This window comes from Myotis daubentonii, chromosome 3, assembly GCF_963259705.1.
Source record: "Myotis daubentonii chromosome 3, mMyoDau2.1, whole genome shotgun sequence".
In the NCBI taxonomy this organism is placed as follows: Eukaryota; Metazoa; Chordata; class Mammalia; order Chiroptera; family Vespertilionidae; genus Myotis; species Myotis daubentonii.
Genome location: NC_081842.1, coordinates 185227223 through 185254398, shown reverse-complemented (window position 1 = coordinate 185254398; position 27176 = coordinate 185227223). Strand labels below are relative to the sequence as shown.

The 27176-nt window shown below is 38.5% G+C and overlaps 1 protein-coding gene and 1 pseudogene across 4 annotated transcripts in view; both read right to left on the bottom strand.

Moving 5' to 3' along the window:
- The window catches only part of FAF1 (Fas associated factor 1), a 399416-nt gene that overhangs the window by 89713 nt on the left and 282527 nt on the right, over positions 1-27176 (bottom strand). For all 4 annotated transcript variants that reach the window (XM_059689641.1, XM_059689643.1, XM_059689642.1 and 1 more), the window contains one exon: positions 19603-19757. In XM_059689641.1, coding sequence (XP_059545624.1) covers positions 19603-19757 — 155 coding nt within the window. The remainder of the gene's footprint in view (positions 1-19602; positions 19758-27176) is intronic.
- Positions 138-3058, bottom strand: LOC132231095 (S-phase kinase-associated protein 1-like; annotated as a pseudogene).

Sequence of the window (27176 nt, the reverse complement as noted above, 5' to 3'; positions counted from 1 at the left end):
TTGATGGCGTATCCCAGTGGAGATGGCTTCTCCCAAGAAGACAATGCGCCATGCCACGGTGCTCATATTGTGCAGGAGTGCTTTCAAGAACATGAGGGAGACTTTACCTTGCTTAGATGGCCCCCACAATCACCAGATCTCAATCCAATTGAGCATTTGTGGGACGAAGTTAAAAAAGCCATCAGGCAGCTGGTTCCACAACCATCAAATCTCACAGAACTAGACAGTGCTATTCATCAGGCATGGTGTCAGATTCCTCGCATCACCTTTCAATATCTCATGGAATCAATGCCAAGAAGAATCGCTGCAGTATTGAAGGCAAACGGTGGCCCAATGAAGTACTGATGGGGTGGTCATAATAATCTGGCCACTCACGTTCAAATATATCCCACGTTCAAAGGCTGTTAAATCGCGTTGTTTACCCATATTTTCAGAAAAAAATCACTTGTACTGTCATGGTAAATAACCTGCTTCCCTATTTATAATGGTCTGGCCCTCTAGCAACTTCAGCGCGAAATTATAGCTAATTTGCCTACAAATGTCAGATGGTCATAATAATCTGGCCACTCTGTGTGTGTGTGTGTGTGTATCCATATTTATAACTTTTCACTTATTAGAACGAGATTTTTCTTTTTTTTTCCCATTAGAAGGAATACTGGAATAAATATCCTTAATTATATCCTTAGGGGAAAAAAGTCTGTGAAGTGGAATTATAGGGTAAAAAGGTAGAATTATTTAATGGCTAATGATACATATTATCAAATTCTAAAAGGATGGCATAATGCCTCTCCATGCAAATGCAAATAGTGTATGCATGTTAGAGAACACAGCAAAACTAAAGACAATTTTAAGAAAACACAGAATGAGAATTTGGGTAGATTTAATTTCAAAAGCATCTCCTAAGTGTCTGAGACTTAAGACTTTCCAGTAACAGTAAACTGCTAAATTGTTTCAATATACTAGTGGACAGAGTTTTTTGTTTGTTGTTGTTGTTTTTTAATAGATAACCCACAATTCAGTTTTATTTAGAGCAAAGGAAAAAGATACTTTTGATCATACTGGAAGAAACTCAGCCATAGGTTTGGAATCTGGACCCAAACTACACATGCAACGACAATATTCTGCTAATACAATTGATTTGCTGCTGCATTTGTCTACTGTTTGCCTAACAGTAACAATTATAAACAGAGCAGTGCAACTGGTATTTGGAACAATCCTTACAGTGTTACAGTGTCAGGCACAACTTATCACTTCTCTTCACACCACTGGTTCTCTTTGCGTACCTGGGCTTCTCCTTCTCTTCTTCAGTAAAGTCATTTTTGATATTGAAGGTCCTGCAAATCTCTTCAGGAGTTTTCCCCTTGACCATATTGGCAATAGTTTTGTATGTAACATCAAGCAAACCTTTGATGTCTAAATAGTTTGCAGAGAGAATAAGTTCAAAAAGTCTTCTTTGGTCAAATTTGAGGAATTCTTGGTCCCAAACAAGGATATCATCTGTTCACCTTTCTTTGTTCTCATCATCTTCAGGAGGAGGACAGTCATCCTTGTGGTGGGTGCATCACTGAATGACCCCCCCCCCCTTTTTTTTTATAATACTGCTGTATTAACATTTGGTAGAGGAATTGGGTCATCATTGCCTTCATCATCCATTCCCAAATCTTCTAATATGGTCTTGATAGTCACAGATTGTTTGGCAATTTCAGCATCAACTTCAAATATCTCTCCACTAGGACTCTGCAACTTAATTGAAGGCATATCTACAGTGTGGCTCAGCGTCGGTCTTTATATGAGCGGCATGGGCCAGTGGACAGAGTTTTTAAAAACTAAGTAACTTCTGCCCTGGTCAGGTAGCTCAGTTGATCAGAGCATCCTCTTGATACACCAAAGTTGAGGGCTTCATTTCCAGTAGGGCACATACTGGAATCAACCAACAAATGCATAAAAAAGTGGAACAAATCAATGTCTCTCTTTGTCTCTCTCTAAGACCAACCAACCAGCAAATAAAAATCTAGCCTGGCAAGGTTGCTCAGTGGGTTGGTGTGTCATCCCATACACCAAAAGGTTATGGGTTGGATTCCTGGTCAGGGCACATACCTGGGCTGTAGGTTTGATCCCACTCAGGGTGTGTAGAGGAGGCAACTGATCAGTGTTTCTTTCATATCGATGTTTCTCTCTCTCTCCCTCCCTTGTGCTCTGTCTAAAAATCAATAAACATACCCTTGGGTGAGGATTAAAAACAAACACAAGAACTAAATAACTTTAATCTAGCTCCTTATTGTCATCTATAAATCATGCAAATGGAAAGGCTTTGAGGCACTGTTTAAAGACGGGGCTATATCTAACCTATAGGGACTAATTTATACTAATTTTTGGAGAAACCATAATCTATAATAAAAAAAGTGTAATATGCTAATTAGGTTGGACGTCCTTCTGGACGAAGCAGGGGCTGCGAGGGAAGCCCGGGTCGCCCGGGTACCGGGTGCTAGAGGGAAGCCGGTGCCAGCAGCGGAGGGGAAGAAATGCCTACTCTTGCACGAATTTCAGGCATCGGGCTTCTAGTAATAGATAACTGGCTCTTTTTCTCACCACTAATAAGAACATAAACATTTACTTGAAACAACCCATATTAATCTTAGTTGGGAGAATAAGAGAAAACATCTAATCCAATCTCTTATCAAATGCAGAAATTCCTTCTTTAGAAATGTAAGATGATTCATTTTCCCAGGGCTGTATAAGAAAGCAAATTTAGCACAGCTGGTGTGGTTCAGTGGTTGAACAGTGACATATGGATCAGTAGGTTATGGTTCGATTCCCATCAGGGCACATGCCCAGGGTTGGGAACTGACCCCCAGTAGGGGGTGTGCAGGAGGCAGCCCATCAATGATTCTCTCTCATCATTGATGTTTCTATCTCTCTCCCTCTCTGAAATCAATAAAATTTAAAAAAGCAAATATATACTAAATGCCAGATACTTCTGTGTTCTTTAACCAAACATCAATATTTATGAGGACCCTCTAAATCAGGGGTCCTCAAACTACAGCCCGTGGGCCACATGCATATACAAATATTGTATTTGTTCCCGTTTTGTTTTTTTACTTCAGAATAAGATATGTGCAGTGTGCATAGGAATTTGTTCATAGTTTTTTTTTAAACTATAGTCCGGCCCTCCAACGGTCTGAGGGACAGTGAACTGGCCCCCTGTTTAAAAAGTTTGAGGACCCCTGCTCTAAATATATGACAAGACATGGCTTCTGTTCTTAATATACTAAGGGTATTTTGGGTTTGATAAATCAAGGACCCCCAAAAGAAAACATATATGGTATAACTGGTGCCTAGGTGTAGAGGTTCAGAATAAGTGTTGGGGGAAATCAGAGAAGGGAATGGGTGCTTAGAAGTCAAGGAGAACTTTGTGTTCCAAGATGGTGCTCCTGGGAAGCTCTTAGGAGGAGATGAATCATCATTGCATTCCTAGCACCAATTTGATTCTGAAGCACATAAAAGAGAGGGAAAATAGGTAATATTTATTAACCTACAGACTAATTCTTAAAGTAGGTATCATTATCTTCATTTTATATATGAGAAAGCTAAGGCTCAGAAAGATTGTTATCCAAAGAAACAACTAGCAAATAGAAAATCAGGTTTGTTTGACTCCAAAGTCTTTGTTCTTCCTACAGTATTAACGCTGTTTGCAGTAATTCCTACTTTATCTAATATGTTAACATTTGGATATTTTAAACCTCTTTATGTGCTTCAGAGTCAAATTGGTTTTCCTCCCAAACTTAAGAATATGGAAAAATGGTTCCTAAAATATGTTATAATAACAATACCATACTCTTATCACTAAACAAGGAATCTATAATAATAAAAAAGTGTAATATGCTAATTAGACCAGATGTCTGAAGCTGGGGCTGCAAGGGAAGCCTGGGTCCCGGGTGCCAGAGGGAAGCTGGTGCCGGCAGTCGGGGGAAGAAAGGCCTACTCTTGCACGAATTTCGTGCATCAGGCCTTTAGTTACACTATAATACAGTGCCATGCTTGGTACTGTATTACAGTGTTATATAATTTCTATAGTCTGTATCAGCATCACCATATGATAAGATCATGTCCTACTCTAGGATAGATATTTGAATCCTATATAATAAAAGGGTAATATGCAAATAGCCCAAACAGCAGAACTGAACAACCAACCAAAGTGTAATATGCTAATGATATGCTAAGGTTGCTCAACATGTGCACTGACCACCAGGGGGCAGACAGTCAACTGGTCGACCAGTCACTATAACAAGTACTGACCACCAGGGCAGATGTTCCGACCTGTATGTTACCTTACTGCTGGGGTCCAGCTGATCAGGACTGAGCGAGATGGGCCAGACACACCCTGGAGTCCTTCCACGGTCCCTCCCCAACCCGATCGTGCACCAGTGGGGTCCCTCAGCCTGGCTTGCGCCCTCTCAAAATCCAGGTTCCTTCAGGGGTTTATCGGAGAGCTGCAGGCCACGATTCTGCAGGCCACTCCCCTTGGGAGGCAGCCAGATGCAGGGCTCATGGCTGGCAAGCGCTGCTGTGGCAGCACTCACCTCTCCTAATCAATCGGGACTGACTGGGTCCAAGCCCGTGGCAGGCCGGGATGAGCGGCAGCAGCAGGTAGGAGCTGCAGGAGGCATTGGACTGCGAGTTTTGGCCCGATCCCTGCAGGCCACCCAGAGAGACCCCACCCGTGCACGAATTCATGCACCAGGCCTCTAGCATATATATAATTTTCATGCCATCACGTTCTCTGACTTTTTCCCAGCTGCAAAATTCTGAGACTTTGTGATTTATTACATAAAAAAATGTTCAGCATAATATATTTCAGAGTTGGTCAGTTTCTCTTAGAACCCTGACATTCATTTCCTTATGTATTTGAAAAGAATTATCATTCTAGTGGATAAAAAAAAAATGTGTGAGAGCATTAGATAAATCTTATACACAGAAGGAAAATATTTAAAGATAAATGACCAAAAGCACAGAAAATTAGCACTTTAGTAATTTAAAAAAGCTTCCAAGCAAAAAGTACAGCCCAGCACTTGACAAAGGCCCACTTGAGATAATTGACGTTTGACAGAGAATTGAATGAGTAGGTGACTATGGAGGCTTTTCCTGGGAGATCTATACCTGTTACAAGTTAGATAATAAAAAAATTAACACTTGTGTGTGTATGTGTGCCCAAAGTGATTTTTTATTGAATTTATTTGGGTGACGTTGGTTAATAAAATTATTCAGATTTCAGGTATACAATTCTAAATACATCATCTATATATTGTATTGTGTTCACCATCCAAAGTCAAGTCTCTTTCCATCACCATATATCCCCTCTTTACCCTCTTCTACTGCCCCCACACACCCTCTTGTAATCACCATACTGTTATCTGTGTTTATGAAAAAAAAAAGGAGTATTTAAGGACCATATTACATAAGCTCCCTAAAGAATTATGATTACAATAAAAGATTTAATACAAAAAAAGATTTAATACAAAGCCCTCTGCTTTTTATAGGAGATTGATATAAGAAACATCTGTTTAAATAATCGCTCTTATGCAAAATAACAGTAGAAAAATAATGGTTTATCATGTTACCTAATGACTCTCCATCAGAAAAGCATATAATAAAATTCTTCCTTGAACTCAGTGCTAGGAAAATTTAAAAATATTTTTTTAAATTATTTTCAATTTTCAATTACAGTTTATATACAATGTTATGTGAGTTTCAGGTATACAACAGAGTAATTAGACATTTATATAACTTACAAAGTGATTACACTAAGTCTCGTGCCAAAAATCTTGAGATGAACTATTACACTTCCTTTAATCAGACAATGAAAATTGCAAATGATAAATTATAAACTCTAGGGCTAGGCTATAGTACCTGGCAAAAAACAGAAACTCAATAAATATATATTAGATGTATAAATGATTAAATGAGGATATGCCTATTACATTTCCATTTTTCCCCTTTAGCTGACAGAACTACAGAGCTATATTTAGTGTTCATGCACAAAACTTGAGTCAACTCAAGTGTTTATAAATACTCACTAGAGGCCCGGTGCATGAAATTTGTGCAGGGGGTGGTGTGTCCCTCAGCCCAGCCTGTACCCTCTCCAATCTGGGACCCCTCTCACAATCCAGGACTGCTGGCTCCCAACAGCTCATCTGCCTGCCAGCCTGATCGCCCTCTAACCACTCCCCTGCCAGCCGAATCGATGCCGGCCCGATCGCCCCCAACTGCCCTCCCCTGCCGGGCCAATCGTCCCCAACTGTCCTCCCCTGCTGGCCCGATGGCCACCAAATGCCTTCCCCTGCCAGCCCAATCGTTCCCAACTGCCCTCCCTTGCCGGCCATCTTGTGATCACATGGGGACAGCCATCTTGTGCAAGGGTGTGATGGTCAATTTGAATATTGCCTATTTATTATATAGTATTATTTAACACTTTTATTTGGTTTTTATCTGATGTTATTTTCCTGTTTTATATTACATTTATTTTTGTGTAGCTATTATGTCCATTTTTAAAGCAGGAAAATAATAAATGCTAAATGGAAAAACAGACAAAATATGTAGGAGAGAAAATAAGGAGTGATATGGTACAGTAAATGCTTAATGGATACTTTACTAGATAAAGAAATGGGGGGCAGTGTCGGAGGCGTCGGCAGCGCTTTCGGTGGCTGCCGGTGGGAAATGGCGGAGTATTTGGCCTCCATCTTCGGCACCAAGAAGGACAAAGTCAACTGTTCATTTTATTTCAAAATTGGAGCATGTCATCATGGAGACAGATGCTCTCGGTTGCACAATAAACCAACCTTTAGCCAGACAACTTGATTTTAAGAAGAACGGTACAATGTAAGGTTTCAAGTCTGCCTGATCCAGTTTAAAGCAGAAGGGCTAAAAAGGATTTTATTCCCTTAAGAAGGATCGGAAAAGAGCAAATGTTTTAAGCTATTGTATTATGTAAACAGAGATCCCACCAAGAAAATGTAAATCTGATAGGTGTCCGGGACAGTTAGGAAACCATTTGGTGTGCCTGTCTCCTACGAGACCAGAGAGCTGGATGGACTGAATACAGTTGGGTTATGCATTTGTTTTTTTAAAAGGATTTTGTATGGGGAATATGATTATAATGTAAATTTTTCAACATCTTGTCTGCTAACTTGAAGTGTAGGAAAATGCTAATGTCCTGTTATTTATCTTGCATTAAAACATTTTTAAAATGTGGGACTAAAAAAAAAAAAAAAAAAAAAGAAATGGATAGGTAGTTGAACAAATGGGACAGCAAAAAGCTAGAATGAATGATAATAGAAATTACTACCATCTGAGGAATCTGCATCCTTAAAAACAAGTAAATACCTTGATTTTCAAAAAAATACAGACCAGTAAACTTGATCTCAGTCTCCTAAACAGTCTAGAAAAGTCACTTAAACAATGGAGCATGAACACTTAGAATACAGTAGTGATGACTAGAAGGCAGCATGGATTATTAAGAACACAACCAGCCCAAGAAACCGTGAGGTAACTCCAGAGCATTTCATAAGCTTCAACTATCTGGAATTCAGTAAGGCATATGACAAGGCATCTACAGTAAAAGTCTCCCTCAGAATAAGATTCAGAAATGTGAGCTAAAATAAGATAAATTCTTTGTCACCAGAAAATTGAATGTGCAGAGTGCTACCACTGATTCTTGAAAATAAAAGAGCGTCTTTGTCCTGTCAACATGTTCATAAATGTCAAAGAAATCAAATATATACATAGTGCTAGACTTTTAAAACTTAATTATCCCATTCAAATCTAATAACAACTCTGAGGGATGTGGTTTTCTAAATCACCATTTCCAATACACAAAATGCAACTTAGAAGGCTTAGGCAACTTGCCCAATGTCACTATGGTGGCCTAGTGGCATGGCTAGAATTCCAATCCTCGTCTGACTAAATCCAAAAATCATTCATACTTTTAACCATTATGCTCTCATGCATTCACAAATAATTATTGAGATTGTAGAAAGAAATAAAAGTGGAAAAGACCAATGTAATTCTTGCTGTTATGAACTTATATCCCAGTGGAAGAATTACAAAAAAAATGTTTTTAAATAAGCAAAAGTAATAGTTTATTATGAAAAGTTCTAGGCGAGTACTATGAAAGAGAATAATGGTGGAGAAGTTTTCTCTAGAAAGGTTCATCAGGCCTTTTTGAAGAGGAGACATTTAAATGGAGACTTGAAGAACAGAATATTAAGGTCATCTTTGTCTGATGACGTCCATTTTCTCAATCAACTAGTGAGGGCAGTTTGGAAGGGGAATAGAGGGGGACATGAGATATTTCTTTCATGAATGAGAGGTGGTATGAAATAAAACCTCTCGTCCAGGGAAAAAGAATTAGCTAGAAAATCACATGTAGGCTTGCTCAGCATTATTGTGTATTCATTTAAAGTTTGTGTTTATTAAAAAAAAAAAATCAGTCAGTGCAATTTTCTCCACCAAGTTTAACTGCAAGTGCATAGGCATAGAGAAGCTGAATAATTTGGTTCAACAAAATGAGTATAATGGAAGGAGACAGCAATGAGGAAATTTAAAGTATACAAGGAAGTGATACTGGTGAACCTTGAAATCTAAATAGGACGAGAAATGAAGATTGGAGACATGAATGAAGTCAAGTGGTGGGGGGTCAACAGATTATATGGCATTATGAGATAAAAAACTCTAGCACTGCGGATACTTGAGTAAGTATGTACTATAGGAAGTGTTGGTCAGAGACAGATGTTTGAAATCAAAATATATAAGGTGATTTATTTTCTGTTGAAAACCACATTTAAGTGTGGTAAATAAAGAGAAAAATAAAAGTTTTCTGGAGTTGGACATATTTAGGAACGAAGAGGATTATCAAGAATGATGAGAAGCCAAACCGGTTTGGCTCAGTGGATATAGAGCGTCGGCCCGCAGACTGAAAGGTCCCAGGTTCGATTCAGGTCAAGGGCATGTACCTTGGTTGCGGGCACGTCCCCAGTAGGAGGTGTGCAGGAGGCAGCTGGTCGATGTTTCTCTCTAAATCAATGTTTCTAACTCTGTATCCCTCTCCCTTCCTCTCTGTAAAAAATCAGTAAAATATATTTAAAAAAAAAAAGAATGATGAGATAAGGAATTAAGGTATAATTTATGAGTGATAAAACTTGGGAGAGTTCATAGAATCCGAATTTCAAAAGATCATCCTATATAATAAAAGGCTAATATGCAAATTATCCCCTCAACTGGGAGTTCGACTAGGAGTTCAACTGGAAGTTTGACCAGGGGGTGGGGCCTGCTGGCCCCTCCCCTGGCCAGCCCTGCCCCTGACCCCCCCCCGCCCCCCCAACCCCAATCAGGGACGGGGCCAGCCTGCCAACCACCCGCAGCCCCTCCCCTCAGCTGGCCGGGACCCCACCCGTGCACGAATTCGTGCACTGGGCCTCCAGTGTTAATCATATTAGTAGAAAAAGGCAGAGATCTAATTTAATAACAACTAAGACCCAGGTCACTCTGACTAGATCATTACAAACTGATATCAATGAAGTACTAAGAAAGATGTAGTTCATGATAAAAATAAGATTTGATAAAAATTTACAATGCTGTTCTTTTGAACTATCTTGTCAACAGTATCACTTTTGAGTGTTCTTTTCGTTTCTTTTTTTAATTAAATCTTTATTGTTCAGATTATTACATTTGTTCCTCTTTTTTCCCCCCAATAACTCCCCTCCTCCCAGTTCCCACCCCACCCTCCACCCTCACTCCCCACCCACTGTCCTTATCCATAGGTGCACGATTTTTGTCCAGTCTCTTCCCGCATCTCCCACACCCCTTTCTCCACCAAGAATAGTCAGTCCATTCCCTTTCTATGTCCCTGATTCTATTATGATCACCAGATTATTTATTCACTTGATTCTTAGATTCACTTGTTGATAGATGCATGTTTGTTGTTCATAATTTGTATCTTTACCTTTTTCTTCTTCTTCCTCTTCTTAAAGGATACCTTTCAGCATTTCATATAATACTGGTTTGGTGGTGATGAACTCCTTTAGCTTTTCCTTATCTGTGAAGCTCTTTATCTGACCTTCCGTTCTGAATGATAGCTTTGCTGGATAAAGTAATCTTGGGTGTAGGTTCTTGGTATTCATCACTTTGAATATTTCTTGCCATTCCCTTCTGGCCTGCAAAGTTTCTGTTGAGAAATCAGCTGACAGTCGTATGGGTATTCCCGTGTAGGTAACTGAGTTTCTTTCTCTTGCTGCTCTTAAGAGTCTCTCTTTATCTTTTGCTCTTGGCATTTTAATTATGATGTGTCTTGGTGTGGTCCTCTTTGGATTCCTTTTGTTTGGGGTTCTCTGTGCTTCCTGGACCTGTAAGTCTATTTCTTTCACCAGGTGGGGGAAGTTTTCTGTCATTATTTCTTCAAATAGGTTTTCAATATCTTGCTCTCTCTCATCTTCTGGCACCCCTATAATTCTGATGTTGGTACGCTTGAAGCTGTCCCAGAGGCTCCTTACACTATCTTCATATTTTCGGATTCTTTTTTCATTTTGCTTTTCTGGTTGGGTGTTTTTTGCTTCTTCGCATTTCAAATCTTTGCCTTGATTCTTGCGCTCCTCTGGTCTGCTGTTGGGAGTCTGTATAGTATTTGTTATTTCAGTCTGTGTATGCTTAATTTCTAGTTGGTTCTTTATCATAACATCGAGGGTCTCATTAGTTTTCTTGAGGATCTCACTACATTTATCGGCAGCTTCTAGACAGTTCTTAAGAGACCTTAAAAGTGTGGTTCTGAACTCAATATCCTCCATGGACAATTTTGTCCTGTTTCTTTGTCTCCGCATTTTTTATGCTTCCTTGGTACACCCCCTAGTGGTCTTTGTGCGCAGTCTTGTTATAGTTAAGCCTTGATTGATGTGGGCAATATCGGGGGGTGATTTGACTTCCAGGCTAACTGGCTATGAGAGTCAGCTGTGTCTGCAGTGGGAGAGCTTCTGTGCTGGATCTCTAGGGCGGTGCTAATCTAGCGTTTGCCTGAGGCTATCCGGCAAATGGCACTTCGCAGGGCTTGGGCAGGGCGGGTCCCTGGGGATCTACAGGGCGGGCCGGAGGGAGCAGTTATGGTTGCTCTCAGTTCCGTCCCTAGGGGCTCTGCCTCACAGAGTCCCAGCAACTGCTGCAAACCTCGGAGAGAAAGCTGCCTTCGAGTTCCGACCGAAGCCAGACAGTCCCGCTTCTCCTGTTTGAGTCTGGGTCCCTAGAGACTCGCCCGGATCTGGAGCTCAGAGTCTGAAACTCCCTCCCGATGGAAAACAACAACCGCGCCCTCCGCCGCCAGCCCGCTCGCACGCACTCCGCACCTGAGTATTTCACTTCAGCACTGCGCCTCCTCTGAGTCTGGGTATGATATTCTCTTTCCTCCTAGTTGTAGAATTTCCACTCAGCCAGCCTTCCTGTGGTTCTGGATGATGTCCGTTCCGTCTTTAGTTGTTTTTTTTTTTGAAGTGGTTGTTCGAGGCAGCAATCTCCAGCGTTAACCTATGCCGCCATCTTGGTTTCTCTTGACTGTTCTTTTCTAACAATAGTTTTCACATAGACTGAAAACACATCAACTACTGTATCTGAGTTAAATGCATATTTCCTGAATAGCAGTAATTAATATTGAGAAAATATATATACTTTTACACAAATGATTGATTCTAACACAATGCATATGCCATCGGACAGTTATGGGTATATTACTAGGTAGAAGTGTGGGAAGTATCTAAATCAGAATAAAAAAGGCTTATAAACTGGTCATTTAAAGTTACTTCAAAGAACATTTTTAAAAGGACGATCTTCTATTTTAAAAAGAGTAAAGAATGTATCATAAACAGTTTAGCCATCATCTGTATACAGACTGACTTGTTCTCAATCATGAGGCCATCACCTTTTATCATTTCCCTCTTTTCCTTCCTTTCAGTACTATTAGGAAACTATTCATAAGTGTACCGTTGGACAATGCTGAGCAGTAATTATGACTTGCTGACAAAGAGATATGAACAATTACGGAGCCCATTTGAAATCCTACACTAATAAAGTCATTAGATGCTGCCCTTGTCATGATCCTTCTGAAAGCTTCTGAAGTTACACGAACACACAGCATTGTTTGCAGGGACAATTGCTGCTGGCAGAATGCAAACCTTGAGTTAAACCATGCTGCAAATTGATCTTGACATTCTGCTAAGACTGCCACTAAAAATCAAAAGCAGAGGAGAAAAGGAGAAAATGAGTGGGTAGGATGTAATCATGGAACAGGAGGGGTTCCTCCTCACCTTCTCTCCTCCCTCTTCACAAAACAACCCAGGGAGAAAATGACGAACTCTCCTGGTGTTTTGGAATTTTTACTTTAAAGCATTAATTAAGCCCTTGACCTGGGATGTTTAGGATGGCAATACATTTCCTTTAAAAATACTGGAAGGAAAATGGAGCACAAAGAGAATAAAGAAGTTTGGGGAAAATCATATCGAAGCCTGGCACTGAAGGCCCTGTGGAAGTCTTAGTTCCCTGACCACAACATGTTTACCTGTTTTCTCAGCTACTTCTGCAGAACCCGTATCTGCTCCTAGGGTAGCAGTTGTAAATTAACACACTGTGTCTCCCATGCAGACCCCACACCCGGGCTATGTTTTTTAGATCAAATGGGAGTGTAGGTTAGAGTAACACGGCCAGCTAGGCTTCAGCCAGGCATGAACCATTGACTAGTTTGGAATTAAGGGTACACCACTGTGAACATGGCTAATTACTGAGATGGTAAGTGCAGGTGAAGATAGCTGCTAATAATAAGAACTTTAAGTCAATTAACTCTTGCCAGAGATTAAGTAATGCAGAAAACTATCATTGAATATTAAGGCTAACAAGCGCCTGTCAGCACAGCAGCAGAAGTTTAAAGTTACCTGAAATACTGCACCCAAAGGCATTAAGTTCAAAAGCTAATATTGACAGGCTATAGAAATCTGTCTGTGAACATTGGTACTGTGTATGCAAAACTTAATACAATGCTATACACATGTTACAAGCAAATTGCGTAACTCAGCATTGTCAGCAATTCCTCAGGAACAGTTTGCAGCTACTCTGAACATTGCTTAGAAATGGTGTGCAATGCCTGATTTAACACTATGTAGCGTGTACACTGATGTGCAAAACATTTTCACATCAGGAACTTCTTCACATATAAGCAGCTCATTCCTCAGCACTCATAGCTGGTTGCTTACCCAGTTGTCACTATCCTAGTCAATTCAAAGTTTTTTTAGAATTTGATAATCTACACATGTACCTAAATTGGATGGACTAATGGAGACATTTGTCTTGTGGGACCTCCTTGTCAGAACAAGAGATACCTATTAACTCACTTATTACTGGAGGTTTACTGTGCCACAGTGTCATGTGACTTTTTCTGACGTAGCAACTTCAGCAGAGAACCTATAGCTTAACACTGAGGGCACTCATGTGCCAATGTTCCCAGGTACCCAACAAGTGTGTAATACAGAAAAGAAAATTAATGCTTTTTATTGTGCTAGTGTTTTATATACAGTGCTATCTATATTTAAATCTGAGGGTGCCCAAATGGAACTTTCCTGGCTGCTGGGCATATCTCACCATATAGCCAGCCTAGCATTCTGGTCCTATGGACATGGTTACATAACCAATGTCACCACCATTGCAGAAGGCTCAGAGTACTATCCAGAATGATCCAATCTAAGAGTACAGTTGCTTCAGGGGTATCACAAAGACTTGGTGGATCTGTGGAAGAAACTCTGGCACTACTAGATGAACTCATCCAGGGTGGATATCAAGCTTCTTTCTAGATGGCCCATGGTACTGAGAACACATGAGCAATATTCTTAGGTGCTACAGGGCCAGCAGAAGACATGGTACTCAGTGTGCACATTTTAGTTCATTCTGCAAGGAGAATAAGTTTTTGCTTTATTAGTCCTAATAAGGACTCTGGGGGGAAATCACACAATTAGAGGAATACAGCAGCATTTCTAAAGCTCTTTCCACTACCCAAGCTGGCCTCTTATTTTTCAATAAGCCTCTTAGAGATTATGTATGTGTTTTTTTAAATCACTATAACACTTACTTTTTTTAATTTTTTTAATATATTTTATTGATTTTTTACAGAGAGGAAAGGAGAGGGATAGAGAGTTAGAAACATCGATGAGAGAGAAACATCGATGAGCTGCCTCCTGCACACCCCCTACTGGGGATGTGCCCGCAACCAAGGTACATGCCCTTGACTGGAATCGAACCTGGGACCTTTCAGTCCGCAGGCCGATGCTCTATCCACTGAGCCAAACCAATTAGGGCAACACTTACTTTTAAAAAGGTACTGTGTAACACATTGATATTATAGACATAGCTCCCTTGGGGAGCTGACAGCCTGGCAGGGAGCTAGTGAACAATCACATAATGTAATGAGTACCATCAATACAATTAGTATAGGGATATATGGGGACATATAGAATGTACATTTTAACCTGAAATGAGGCAAGAGAAAGATGGAGAGAGATGAAGTTTCCTAGAGGTAGTATCAGTCTGAATTTTAAGAAATTATTATTTTATAGTCCAAGAACTTAATTACTATGAATATAGTGTGCTAAAATTACTTTTATTGTATTAGTTAAATCTATGATGGTGTCTACATGTTAGAATCCAAAAGAGTATCTGATCTCTGCTCCATTATTTGTCTGTAAGCATATGCCACAACTGGATTAATCATTAAGAAAACAACTTCTTGCCGAAACCGGTTTGGCTCAGTGGATAGAGCGTCGGCCTGCGGAGTGAAGGGTCCCGGGTTCGATTCCGGTCAAGGGCATGTACCTGGGTTGCAAACACATCCCCAGTGGGAGATGTGCAGGAGGCAGCTGATCAATGTTTCTCTCTCATCGATGTTTCTAGCTCTCTATCTCTCTCCCTTCCTCTCTGTAAAAAATCAATAAAATATATTTAAAAAAAAAAAAAAGAAAACAACTTCTTGAGATCTGTCCATCCTGGTTGGGTGACCCTAATCCTCAATCTGGTTCAGACCATAATAGGACTATATTAGCTGGCCATATCCTTCTATTTTTTCCTCTCTTTCAATCATGTTTGTAAACCACTGACTCTTCATTTCAGACACCTAATGATGAAGTTTAAAATACCAATATCCTTTTGTAAGAATAACAAATATCTGCAACCCAATAAACTAGGAATGCTGTTAATATAAGAAAAAGTAAAATTCTAATTTCATCTTTCTGTGTGTCTTCTCTTCCAGGTCCTGGCCCCCTCAGATAGAATAACTCACTAGGAAGTTCATTTATTCTCTCAAAGCCCCTTGTACATACTTCATATTACATATTAGCTCTAGGTCTGTCTTGCCTACCAGACTACGAGTATTTGAACATTAGCATTATATCTTTTTCAACTTTTTGTCCTCACTGAATAGCACCACCCCTGGTTCTTATTACACTAAGTGTTTATTCAATGAATAAACATAAAGGAAATATAACTTTCTTGAAATATGTTTTAGCCACTTCCAGAAGTGATTTGCAGGATCTCCTTATTTACTATCTGTTTTTAGCTCTTTCATATCTTTCATTTATAGGTATAGCTCACTGTTTCTATTAGTGTTATTGTTTAAATGGATATTTAGAAAAATTCTAGCACCTCTCAAGACTGACAGGGCTTTCTGCCTACTGCTTTAAGAAACAGTGGCCCTGAAATCTAAATAGACATGGCAGCCAACAAGGCTGTTCAGAGTTTTCTAAGAAAGAAACCTCCACTTCAATATACAATACTGAAATTATAAGCAATAGTCTCAGGTGGAATTGGATACAATACATTAATTTGCCAAATGCTTATTGAGTTTCTTTCCCCTAAAATTTTGTATAGTTCCTTTTCTAATGAAACAAATAAAATGAATAAGCCTTCTATACCAGCGGTCGTCAACTGGTGGTCCACGGACCACTGGAGGTCCATGAGGTCCGAAAGGTTGACGACTACTGTTCTATATGATTATTTAGTGAGCATGTACACTGTAATAATCATTACAGCTAAAGTCTGATGTCTCAGTTCATATGTGGAATATTCTAAGATCAATCTAGGAATTATTCTAATCTACTTTATACAGATACTAGAGGCCCGGTGCACAAAATTCGTGCACTGGGCAGGGCCTGTCAGCCTGGCCTGCACCCTTTTGTAGTCCGGGGCCCCTCGGGGGATGTCCACCTGCTGGCTTAGGTCCACTCCCCGCAGGGACTCCTCACTTCTTACCGCCCGCCTGCTCACTGCTCCTTAGCACTGCCACGGAGGCAGGAGAGGCTCCTGCCACTGCCCCTGCACTTGCCAGCTGTGAGCCTGGCTTCTGGCTGAGCGCACTGACCACCAGGGGCAGCTCCTGCATTGAGTGTCTGCCCTCTGGTGGTCATTGCGCATCATCGTGACCAGTCGTTCTGCCTTAACGGTCGCATAGGTTTTTATTATATAGATAGGTTGGTTAACTTGAGTATTCAACTTATAAAGAAAGTTATTAGAATTATTTTGGAGGTGAGAAATTCAAAATCATCAACATCACAGGGATGTAAGACAGTGACATTCTATAGAAATCTGTTTATTTTTTACTCTAGTTTATTAGGGAAATGAGGAAATTTAACATAATAGTAATTGACATTCTAGTAACCCTACCAAAGCATTCACTTAGTTCCATAGCCTTCACTTATATTCTACAGACACAAGAGATTCACAGTAAATTAAGGATTAATGCTTCTGTAGGCTTAATCAGAGTATTTCATAAGCAAACGTAAATTTGCTTGGCAAGTCTCTACCCATCTTGGGCATCAATTTCCCCTGGCTATTAGGGATAGTTCCAGAAAACCACTAAGGAAGCATCCAGACTAAATAGCTTACAGGTTCAGGTTTCTCTAAATTTATGACTAGCCTCAACTACAATAGCCAGGTATGGGACCAGACAAGCCATCCACCATAAATTCATTTCTAAACTTTTACATTTTGTCATAAAACAAACAAACAAGCAACCCCCCACCCCCACCCCCAGGTTAAAGGGCACCTACAGCAACAATCTTATTTCTGATGCCTGGAAATCTCCTCTATATTTCCACATGTAAATCTGTCCCATTTTAACTCCCTAGTAATAGACCAATGATGGCATAACAACTTTCCATATGTAGCCCACTAATTATTAATGCAGCAGTCTTCTACTGATTTAAAAGTTTGAAGTTTTGTTACTCAATGGCAATAGCATCAAATGGATGGTGCAATTAATTTTCATGACAAACACCTTTGGATAAATGTGGTGATAAAATACAAGAGAGACCACAGAGACAAAACTCAATTAGACAATTTTATTTAGATGAATCTATGATAGGTGGTAAGAAACTTGCAGCTAAAGTAAACCCTTTTTGGGGGTACTAATATCAGCCTAAATAACTAATTCTCTTACAGTTTCATATGTCAAAAGGAAATCCACTTTTATTCTCTTTTAGGAATATGTCAGTCCATTGAATTTTCATCTTGTTTGTAAAATGTATATTTTCCTATTTGCCTTAACAGTAATAATGAGGACTGCACATGAAAAGTAGCTACATAACTGTATTACTTTTTAGAGAGAAGTGTAATAACTTAAGTTAAAATAGTTTTAAATTTGTAATACAGATGGAATTTGATTTTAAGTAAGGATGCCAAGTATTTTAAATTCCAGAAATCATTACATTCTTTATTAAATTGAATTCCTAGATATTTCTATTTTCAGTCTTTAATATCATTTCTTTTTATTTTGATGACAGAAACTTACTAACAAGATGCCACATTTTAAAAAATATAGATTGAAATATCCTATCATACTTCATAGCCCATCCTCAATTCATTGAGAAATAGCGCTAAAGCCTTAAACAAGGCCTTTATTTTGTGTTTTAAAAAAGTGTCATAAGGAGTTAATAGGACACAGCTGTACTGGCTCTTTCTACTAAGCAGCTTCTGTCGCTTTGGTCACCACAGGTGTCTCTGTAACCTGCAAACTCTTATTACTAGTGTATCAAAGTTGTACTACTTAACAGACTTCTTTAGTAAAACATAACAAAGCAATTACATGGCTGTTGATTGCCAGTCATAAAAAAAAACCCTCAAACACTGTTTTTCAAAAGAAACTACACTGCAATTTTTTGTCATTGTAAAATAAAAGGAACTAAGGAATTAAATGGAGGATAGAACAAAATAACAGCAGGTAGCCCGCTGAACTTAGCCACTACAGATGGTTTAGAAATAGTGTTTCCTTCTCCATCAAGTTGTGGATAAAAGGAAAGGAGGAGATTCCTTACTGCCAGTGAATAGTAAAAGATTTAGCCAAGTCTCCAGTCTATGTATTTTGCCTCATGAAAGACCTTCGATGCTGCATTTTTATCTGTTTTTGGCACTGCTTTTCATCACCTTTAACTGAGTGTGCATAATAGTCTGATTTAATTTAAACAAATACAGGTACTAAAGGTTCTTTATTTATGTATAACATGGGAGATTTCCAAGGCAGAACGAAGTCATCCTAAGAAATTTCCTAACCATTTGCTTAAAGAAATGTATTAGATGAAGGAATTGCTTCTACATTCTTTTGCTTCACATTTAAAGGAAGATCATTTTTCTTTTCAGATTCAGCTTACATAAAACAAAGTCTGAATGATGAGCAAAAATTCAGTATGCCGCAAAATAATATAGACAAATCAGATGAGTTAATTTCTAATTGTGCTATAATCACTTAAAATAGGTAGCTACAATAGACTTGCCTTAAAATGAATTAATCTAATCTCCTTGTTCATAAACCAACAGCCTGTGATTATGATTGTGTTAAAACACCCAAAGTAACATCACGGGATGTTGTGGCCACATGGTGTAATTAAACACAATGAAATATATTTCAGATGGGAAATGCAAATAGGCAAAATATGAAGAATTATTTATCACTTACAGTTATGATTAACAAACTAAGTAAAATTACCCTGGCAACTAGAAAAGGGATTTTTTTTCCTATTGAGATTATGGATGTGTGCAAAAGAATATGTGCAATAAAGCGATTACATCAATTAGCATATGCTCAAGTTAAGCTATTACCAATTCCACTGGACTGATCCAGAATGTCTTGTCTTCTTCACTGGAATTATTAAAAAAATTAACTTGCTACTAGGATTACATGTTAGACTTGCCTTGCCTTTTCTAAACATTATTTAAAAACAGATTTTTCTCTAAATGTTCAACAACATATTACAATATTAGAACATATAATAAACAGAAATGTACAATATCTCTTTGATTGCAAAAAAGATGAGAACAATGTGTTTTAGTTTTGTAGTTATTTTTGAATTTAAGAAATCTTTAAAAGTTAAGGAATTCATAATTGTGAGTAACTGCATATATTAGCTACAACAAATGGCTAATATCTAATTAAATATAGAGAATTTAATGCTCAGGATGAAAATGTTTATGATGATAAAAACCAAATACAGTGATGGCCTTAAAAAAAAGAATAGCCCAGCTATAAGTTGTGAACAATATTACCTTGCTCTATTGGCGTCCTTTGTCAGATCCCAAGCCCAGGTTATAAAATTTTGACTCAGATAAGAGACAATAGACTCAGCACATAGCATTTGTGAGCAGAACACGTTGGTTAATACACTTTCATCATGGTGGAGGTAGATAGCAAGAAGCTTTCTCTGAAAAGAGAAGAAAAAACTGATGAGTTAAAATATTTACTAATGTAAGATTTCTTAAATTTTAGAAGGGCATCAGATTCAGTCAATATAAGCAGCAAAGACAAAAATTAAATGCTATTCCCTAAAAGAGTACCCAATACTTGGGAGTTCCTAAAGCATTTACTGATATGAAGAGATTTGCTTCCTTATACTCTAAAGAGGCTGGGATGATTATATTCCATTTTACAGACTGCTATCATAGACACCTGTTAATGTTTGCAAGCCTATCTCAAGCAGAAATTGCAAAAGAATTGCATTTTCTTTTGAACTCTTCAACTATACAAAGAAAAAAATACTGATTAAGAGTGACTGTTAAATTCTCTTTATATATTTTTAATGTTTTTAATCTAAACACTGAGTAGTCTCTTCTACTTAAAAGGAAAAAGTCTAAAATGAAGTTTTGTTTTAATTCTACAGGTAATTTTAAAGCCCTTAATGTGTCCCCATATTAAAGTTCTAATTCAAGAGCAGGTAACTTCTAATTGCCACTTGAAAGGATAGAAAAATGTTCACGTCACATAAATTCATTCTGGTTTATATTTCAGAAAATGCCCAATAATGTAGTTTCTTATATGGAATATTATTCTTTCCCTTCTGCCTGTTAAAACTTGCTTTCAAGAAATGACATTTGGTCTCTTAAAAGTGTTCCATCGTAGTTGAACATTCAGTAAGATCATAGAAACTAAAAATTAAAACTGAGCAACATAAATTGCAACCTAACAGCTTTAACAACAACAACTAAAGAGCCTAAATTGTCGTTAACTGACTTCTTGGTGCTATCTTGTAAAAGAGATGACTTTAAAGAACAGTCAATTACTAGGAAATGGAAAGAAAATTTTATGGTAAAGACAATGTACAAACATTTGAAATTCTAGCAAAGGAAAATTTCAAGGAAGCTCAGGCTTTCCCTTCATATTAAATAAAGATGTGATGATAATAAAGAAAAACTTGTGTGAGATACTAAATCAAAGAACATTTATAGAAAAATATAAGGCTCATGTTGATGAAAGTTAATGAAGTCTGATCAACTTATCTGATGGAATTATCCTGATAAATAAACCAAATTATAATAAAAAAATCATTAAAATATCTTTTTCAAAGTTAAACTTTATAATAGATGAAGGTAGATTAAGATTCCAAAAGCATCTACTATGAAGAGGAGACAGTTACATACCCATTATCTATTTTAGTCCCCAGAATAAACCTGTAAAATAGTGTTAACTTTATTAGTATATGAGGAAATTTAAAAGCTGACTTGTCCTAAATTCCATAACCAGTTAAGTAAGCAGTACATCTGAGAATAAAACCCGGATTGACTGACTCTAAGCCTACTGTTCTTTCTTTGATAATAGCAGGGAAATTGCCAACATTATAGGTAAGGCTTAAAGTGCTTATACAATATGAAGATGCCAGACTGGCCACTGCTCATACAGCAGTGTTTCTGGAGCCTCACAGACAGCATGTGATGAGAATAAGAGCAGGATTCCTAAGATAAGTAGCTCAGCTACTCCAACAATAGATGCTTCCGTGTTTCAAGTCATTTATTCATTCATTCAACAAGCATTTGATGAAATACTTTGTGTTAGGCACAGCAGGGAGCAGTGGTGATAAAATGATGAATAAAAAAGACTCAGGGTTCATCTATGTTGAGTCTGCAGAAAACCCGAAGTTTGTAATCAGATACATTGTTGAAGAGATACTTATCTGATCAATTCCTACTCATCTTTTAAGGCTCAAAGCAAATTCTTCTGTGAAACCTCCCCTGATTCCCTTAGGCAGAGTTAAGAGCTTCCTCTTCTGGACCTCTATCTCTTCCCATTAGTATTCTAATTGTTTACCAGTATATCCCCCCCCCCCCCCCCCCCACGCCCCGCAAAGTCTCTCCAGTGTAAGGACTGGGTCTCTTTCAGTCTTCTTTGCATCCCTAAGCTAGCATAGGTCTCAGCATGTTTGATGAAAGAAACTTGAATTTTGATTTCAAACAGCCCCTCCTGGCAAAAAAAAAAAAAAGACACCAAATGGCAGCAGCAACGCCTAATCACTTTTAGTAAATGAATCTAGAAATCTGCTGCTTTAGGGAAAGGAACTGAACCTGGCAGCACTAACAAACTGAGTTCCTTTTCTTAGGAGCTCTCCAGCTGAATAGACAGAGGGATGTCAACCTCTAATTCTGCTCAATCGTTTCTCAGCAACTATATTTAATGAGACAGTGGGAACAAGAGCAGTCCACTTTTAAATCAGCATATTTCTAACCAAACAATGGCAATACTTAAATCATTGAAATGCCTATTTCTCTCAAGAACACTGCAATAGAACATTTAAACTTTGGGAAAGAGATTAGCGATTTACATTGCTATCTCACTGATTTAAATGCTCTTCCAAAGCAAAACACACATGTGCCGAAGAGGCTACCAAGAAACCCAACATGCAGAGTTCCCTATAAGTGCAACCGACAGTGCTGACTGAAACTAAACTTGGAAATCCAGGGCGCTAATGCACAATATCAAGCAATAAAACAGCATCTCTTTGGCAATATTTAATTTACAAAAGAAGAAAGAGGCAGGCAAAGATCAGGCACTGTCTGTTTTGGAGGATCAACCATTCTGCATTTCAAAGCATTGGTCCCTGCAATATCCAGGTTACTGTGCTAGAATCTCAACTATTATATCGCAGTTGTGAGAGGGAGGGCAAAGATGTGTTTACTCAGTGATTAGGCCCTTAGAATAAGCCTCTAGCTCCTAGAGAGACAGATCACCACTTATTCATTTGGGCCAATTCACAAAGCCTCGGAAGATTAAACATCCATGCTGAGAAGACAAGCGAATGCAGACGGTGAAAAAGAAATAAAAATTCTTTAAAAACTCTGAGATGACTTCATTATTTTTCCACAAGGAAACTTTAGGAAAGTGTTTAGTTAGAGAAAAACCCACATTGACCTCTCTCTAAACCCTTAATCTTTCCTTTGTGGTGGCATTGCTTTGTGGTAAGCTACTGGCTCGCCTCGCCCCTCTTTTCACTGGAAGCTGAGAGAAAAAAGGCTCTGGAGAAACAGTTTTCGTCCAGGGACACAAACCCTGACACTGTTAAACATGAGATGCCAGGAAAACACACTTAAAAAAAAAAAATCTCACTTTAAGCTCTAAACTGTGAGAAAAAGGACACAATAAAAAGAGTATCCGAAGAGGATCTTCAGGCTGGAGGTACTCCTATTGTAGCTTTCAGAAAGGGAGATGGAATAGTTTTAAAATAATCTTTTCTAACATAATAAGCTTTCAACAAAAATTCTTCTTCTGTTATGATAGTAATAATAAGCAAAATATAAAGATTCTTACTAATATGCAAATGCTAGTAAACTTGGGCTACATAAATCTCATTAAATTATAGGCACAGTTAAATGAACCCCAGACTCAGATTTCAGATTTTTTTTTCTTGAGCTCAATTAAACACAGGCTAAAACAGTGAAAACTGAGCATATCAGAAAACTGCTTTTGTGAAGAAAGGGCATATGGCACATAGAAAAAGCATAAGAAAATGTTTTGTTTTCCATTACTATAACATTTTTCCTTTGGCCCATTAATAATTAGTTCACTAACATTTGTGGAGTACCGATGTATTAGGTATTAAAAATATAAAGATGAACAAAACAAAGTTCCCTTGCCCTCAAACAGTTGGAGAGAAGGTGGTATAGGGGGAAGGAAGATTTCATTACAGTACCATATGATAAGTGATAAAATTTGGGAATTAAAAAAACCTATATTTTATTTGTGCTTCCTAATTTGGCAGAGAGGGCGTGAGTCTGGTAGATGACAAAGGCGAGCTGCCCAGCTACACTCTCCTCAGACTCCCTCTATGATTGAGGTTTAGGTAACACAGTGTAAAGGAAAGTCTCCTAGTTTTAAAGTAACAAAAAGCTCTGTGCTAAACCCAGTTTTGCCACTTACTAGCTGTGTGAATTTGGGGCAAAATGGGTGTAGTAAGGATTATGGATAAAGTAGGTATAATGCCTATTTAAAATGCTTGACCCCATAGTAGGTACTGAATAAAATGTAGCTGTTAGGATGAAGAGTGCAGAACTATCAATGCGAAATAAAGGATTTGAACGCAATTCCAAGAGAAATAATAGCCATAAAAATGTATTAAAGATAAAGCAGCTCCTTCATGTCTCCTACTGGCAACAGTGTGTGGGATGCTTAACTGTGCTCTTGCCATTAGGACCTCACCAATCTTCACATTCAAATTGAGGAACAAAGGTCTAAGTTGATGCTTAGGAAATGCCACGCTGAGGACAACCAATATGGCTTGTCCTTGAGCTACAGTAGCTATTGTATTTAGGCACTTAGCATCACAGAACCAAAGAATATTAGAGCTGGGAGAAATGAGCTGGCTATGTCTCAAAATAAGCCAGGCACAGAGCAGACACTCAGAAAATATTTGCTGCTGAACTGAAAAGGATGTTGTCTAGTTTCTTTTGAGTACCAGAACATTCATAACCTGAATGTTCAATGATTTAAAAGTTGAAATGAGAAATAATTTCTAGAAATGCTAGGTCAGTTTTTTCAGTCTAAGAATGAAAATAAATTTAAAATAAAAATATTTTCTTTTGTGTAAACTGGGACCTGACTTGCTTCTTCTCTTCCATTTCCCTTCTTTTCTATCATCATTACCATAATAATCCGAATCATCATCACTATTATTTGCTTGTTTTAAGTTTGGGGATGATCTGTAGATACAAACAACTGATATACTGATACAACAATAAACACCCATTTATCCTTTCCCTAGATTAATTATTAATATTTTGCTATATTTGCTCTATCATTCTTATTATGCTTCTTCCTGAAACATTTAAAGTTGCATATATCATGAACATCATGACATCTGAACCCTAAATATTTTAAGTTCTGTTTCCTAAGAAATAAAGACATTCCTTTATATAACACCAAGTACCTCAACATGTCCTCTGTAGCTGTTTTATTTATTGTTTTAAATCTAGGCTCTAATTAGGATCATTCCAGTACACTGCCTACTTCCATAACCCTGTTCCTGTATACGGATGTTTGTAGGTCTAGACCAACATGCAATGGTGACTCAAGTAAATAAAGGCAGGGCAACATGAAACCATACTGTCTGGGATGAAAGTCCTGCTTTGCCACCTCCCAGCTGTGTGACCTCGGGAAAGGGACTTCACTATTCTGTGCTTTGGGTGCCATATAGCTCTGGAGGTGAAAAGTCCAACACTTTATTTAGATGAGAGTGGTGATATGAGTACTGTAACAAAGGAAGCCCCAAGGCTAAGCATGAACTCAGACTGCCTGTTTCTTCATGAAGGTTATACTTGAGCTAAATTTTAAAAGCAGGTTATAGTTACTAACTTCTCTGTGACTTGAGCTGAATTTTAAATTTAGGTTGTTGTGAGGAAAAAAAAGAGAAAAACCAAAGAGAAAAGTTTGGGGAAAGCCCGGTGATGTCAATGGCCTGATGTGTTCACAGAATTCAAAGTTAGTAATTTTTGAAGAGAGAAGACCCAGAGTGCAGACTGATTTGAGGGGAAAATCATGACACTTTGCCTTTTTTGGCTCCCAAAGCTGAGTTTGGGGACCAATGGGCAGCAATGAACTGGAGCTACTGAAGGTGCGGAGACGCCTAGATGGTGTCTTTCCCTCTCACTTGCTGAAGCAGGTGTTAGGATAGCACTCTGAAATCTTGAGGATGCAGATGTATTTGAGTCTCACATAGGAAGAACTCTCACATGGAAGTCATAGGTTAAGAAAAAACAAACAAAAAGCCTAAAGCAAAATCAAATTCTCTTCACAAAATAAGCTGACAAATGTTCACTGGATATAAAGCTTTATCAGTTTTCACTGTTTAGACTGTAATACTCAAATCATGAAATATCTTTGAGGAAGGACAATAGGTGACTGAAGTTCTTATGACTAAGGAAATTAGAAGCTCAAGTGATTGGCTCCTATGGCAAACTGTAGAGAGGCAGCCAGGCTCTTTGGGGACGTTGGGAGACAGAGTATGGAGACAAGAAAATATGCAGGCAGTTTCCGGCCAGACCAAAGATCTCATCTCATTGGTTTTCCAGGTGAACACATAGGAGCAGTAACAATGGCCAGAAAAGCAGCCACATAAAAGAGCAGGCAGGATTTTTCTGATCCTCTTCTCTTCTGAGAGGAATAACTACCCCTAGTGCCAGGAGCCGGTCCATGCTTGCTGTTTCAAGGGACCTGGCATATATGGCATACTGTTCTTAATATGTTTGCTCACCTTCTTGGCACTATGTGTTTTAACCAAGGTCTCTGAGAAAGGTTGTTTCCCCAGGTAGGGATTTTCCCCCTGAAGTTAGGGAGGGAATAAAACCTCTTAACTAAGTGCCAGGCGGGTAATTAATCACTTTAACTACAAACAATCATGCTTAAGCTACATAATCTTTACTCCCTGGAATGGAGATAAGAAACGCCCTAACCTTTGTAATAGAGATTGATAGGATTGAATCAACTGGTATAAATACAGATGCAACAAGACAACAACAGACAGAATTCAGAAGACAGAACCTACACAGAACGTTCTCTAGAGACAGAAGAACTTCGCTGGAGAGAACATGGCAAAAGATCCTGGACTGAACCTGACTACAGAAATATGGCAAGAGAACCTGACTAGAACCTGGTGACCGAACCTGGCTAGAGATCTCAGACAGAACCTGGCTGGAGAACCTAGCGAGGGAACATGGCTACAGAACCTGGCTGGAGAACCTATAGAACCTGGCAATAGAACCAGGCAAGAGAACCCAACCATGCTGATCAACTGAACGCTGCCTCCCTGTCCTTCCTTCTTCGCCGACTCCGTCCACACCTTTGGGGACCCCTGGACCTGCTGGGGTTGGACCCCGGCACCCTAGTTAACCACAGGCCTGCTAAATAGGAGAATGTGTGTGAATTTGGGCCCATAATGTGTGCCAGTAAATACGATAACTCAGCTGGAGAATTAGAGGCAAATTCTAAATATGGTGCTAACAATGTACTGTTTAGGGTTCACATCTAATTACAGAACAGCAGATTTGATACAGTTGCATTTATATAAAATAAACTTCTTGTTTATATACATGCTTGCAGATTTTTTTTTTAAAAAAATCACATTTCAAAGTAAAAAGATTTAATAGTGGTTATTTTCAGATTGGGATTATGTGGTAACTCATTTTCTACTTTAAATGTACCCATATTACTATTTTACAACACACACTTTATTTGCATAATGAAATATAATTTAAAAATTCTATTAGAATCTAGGTCTTATCTCATAGATGTGTAGGATGCTGTCCTAGCTATCATATAAAATTACTCTAAGAACACTGTTTACCTTTAAGAAATTTAAATTGAA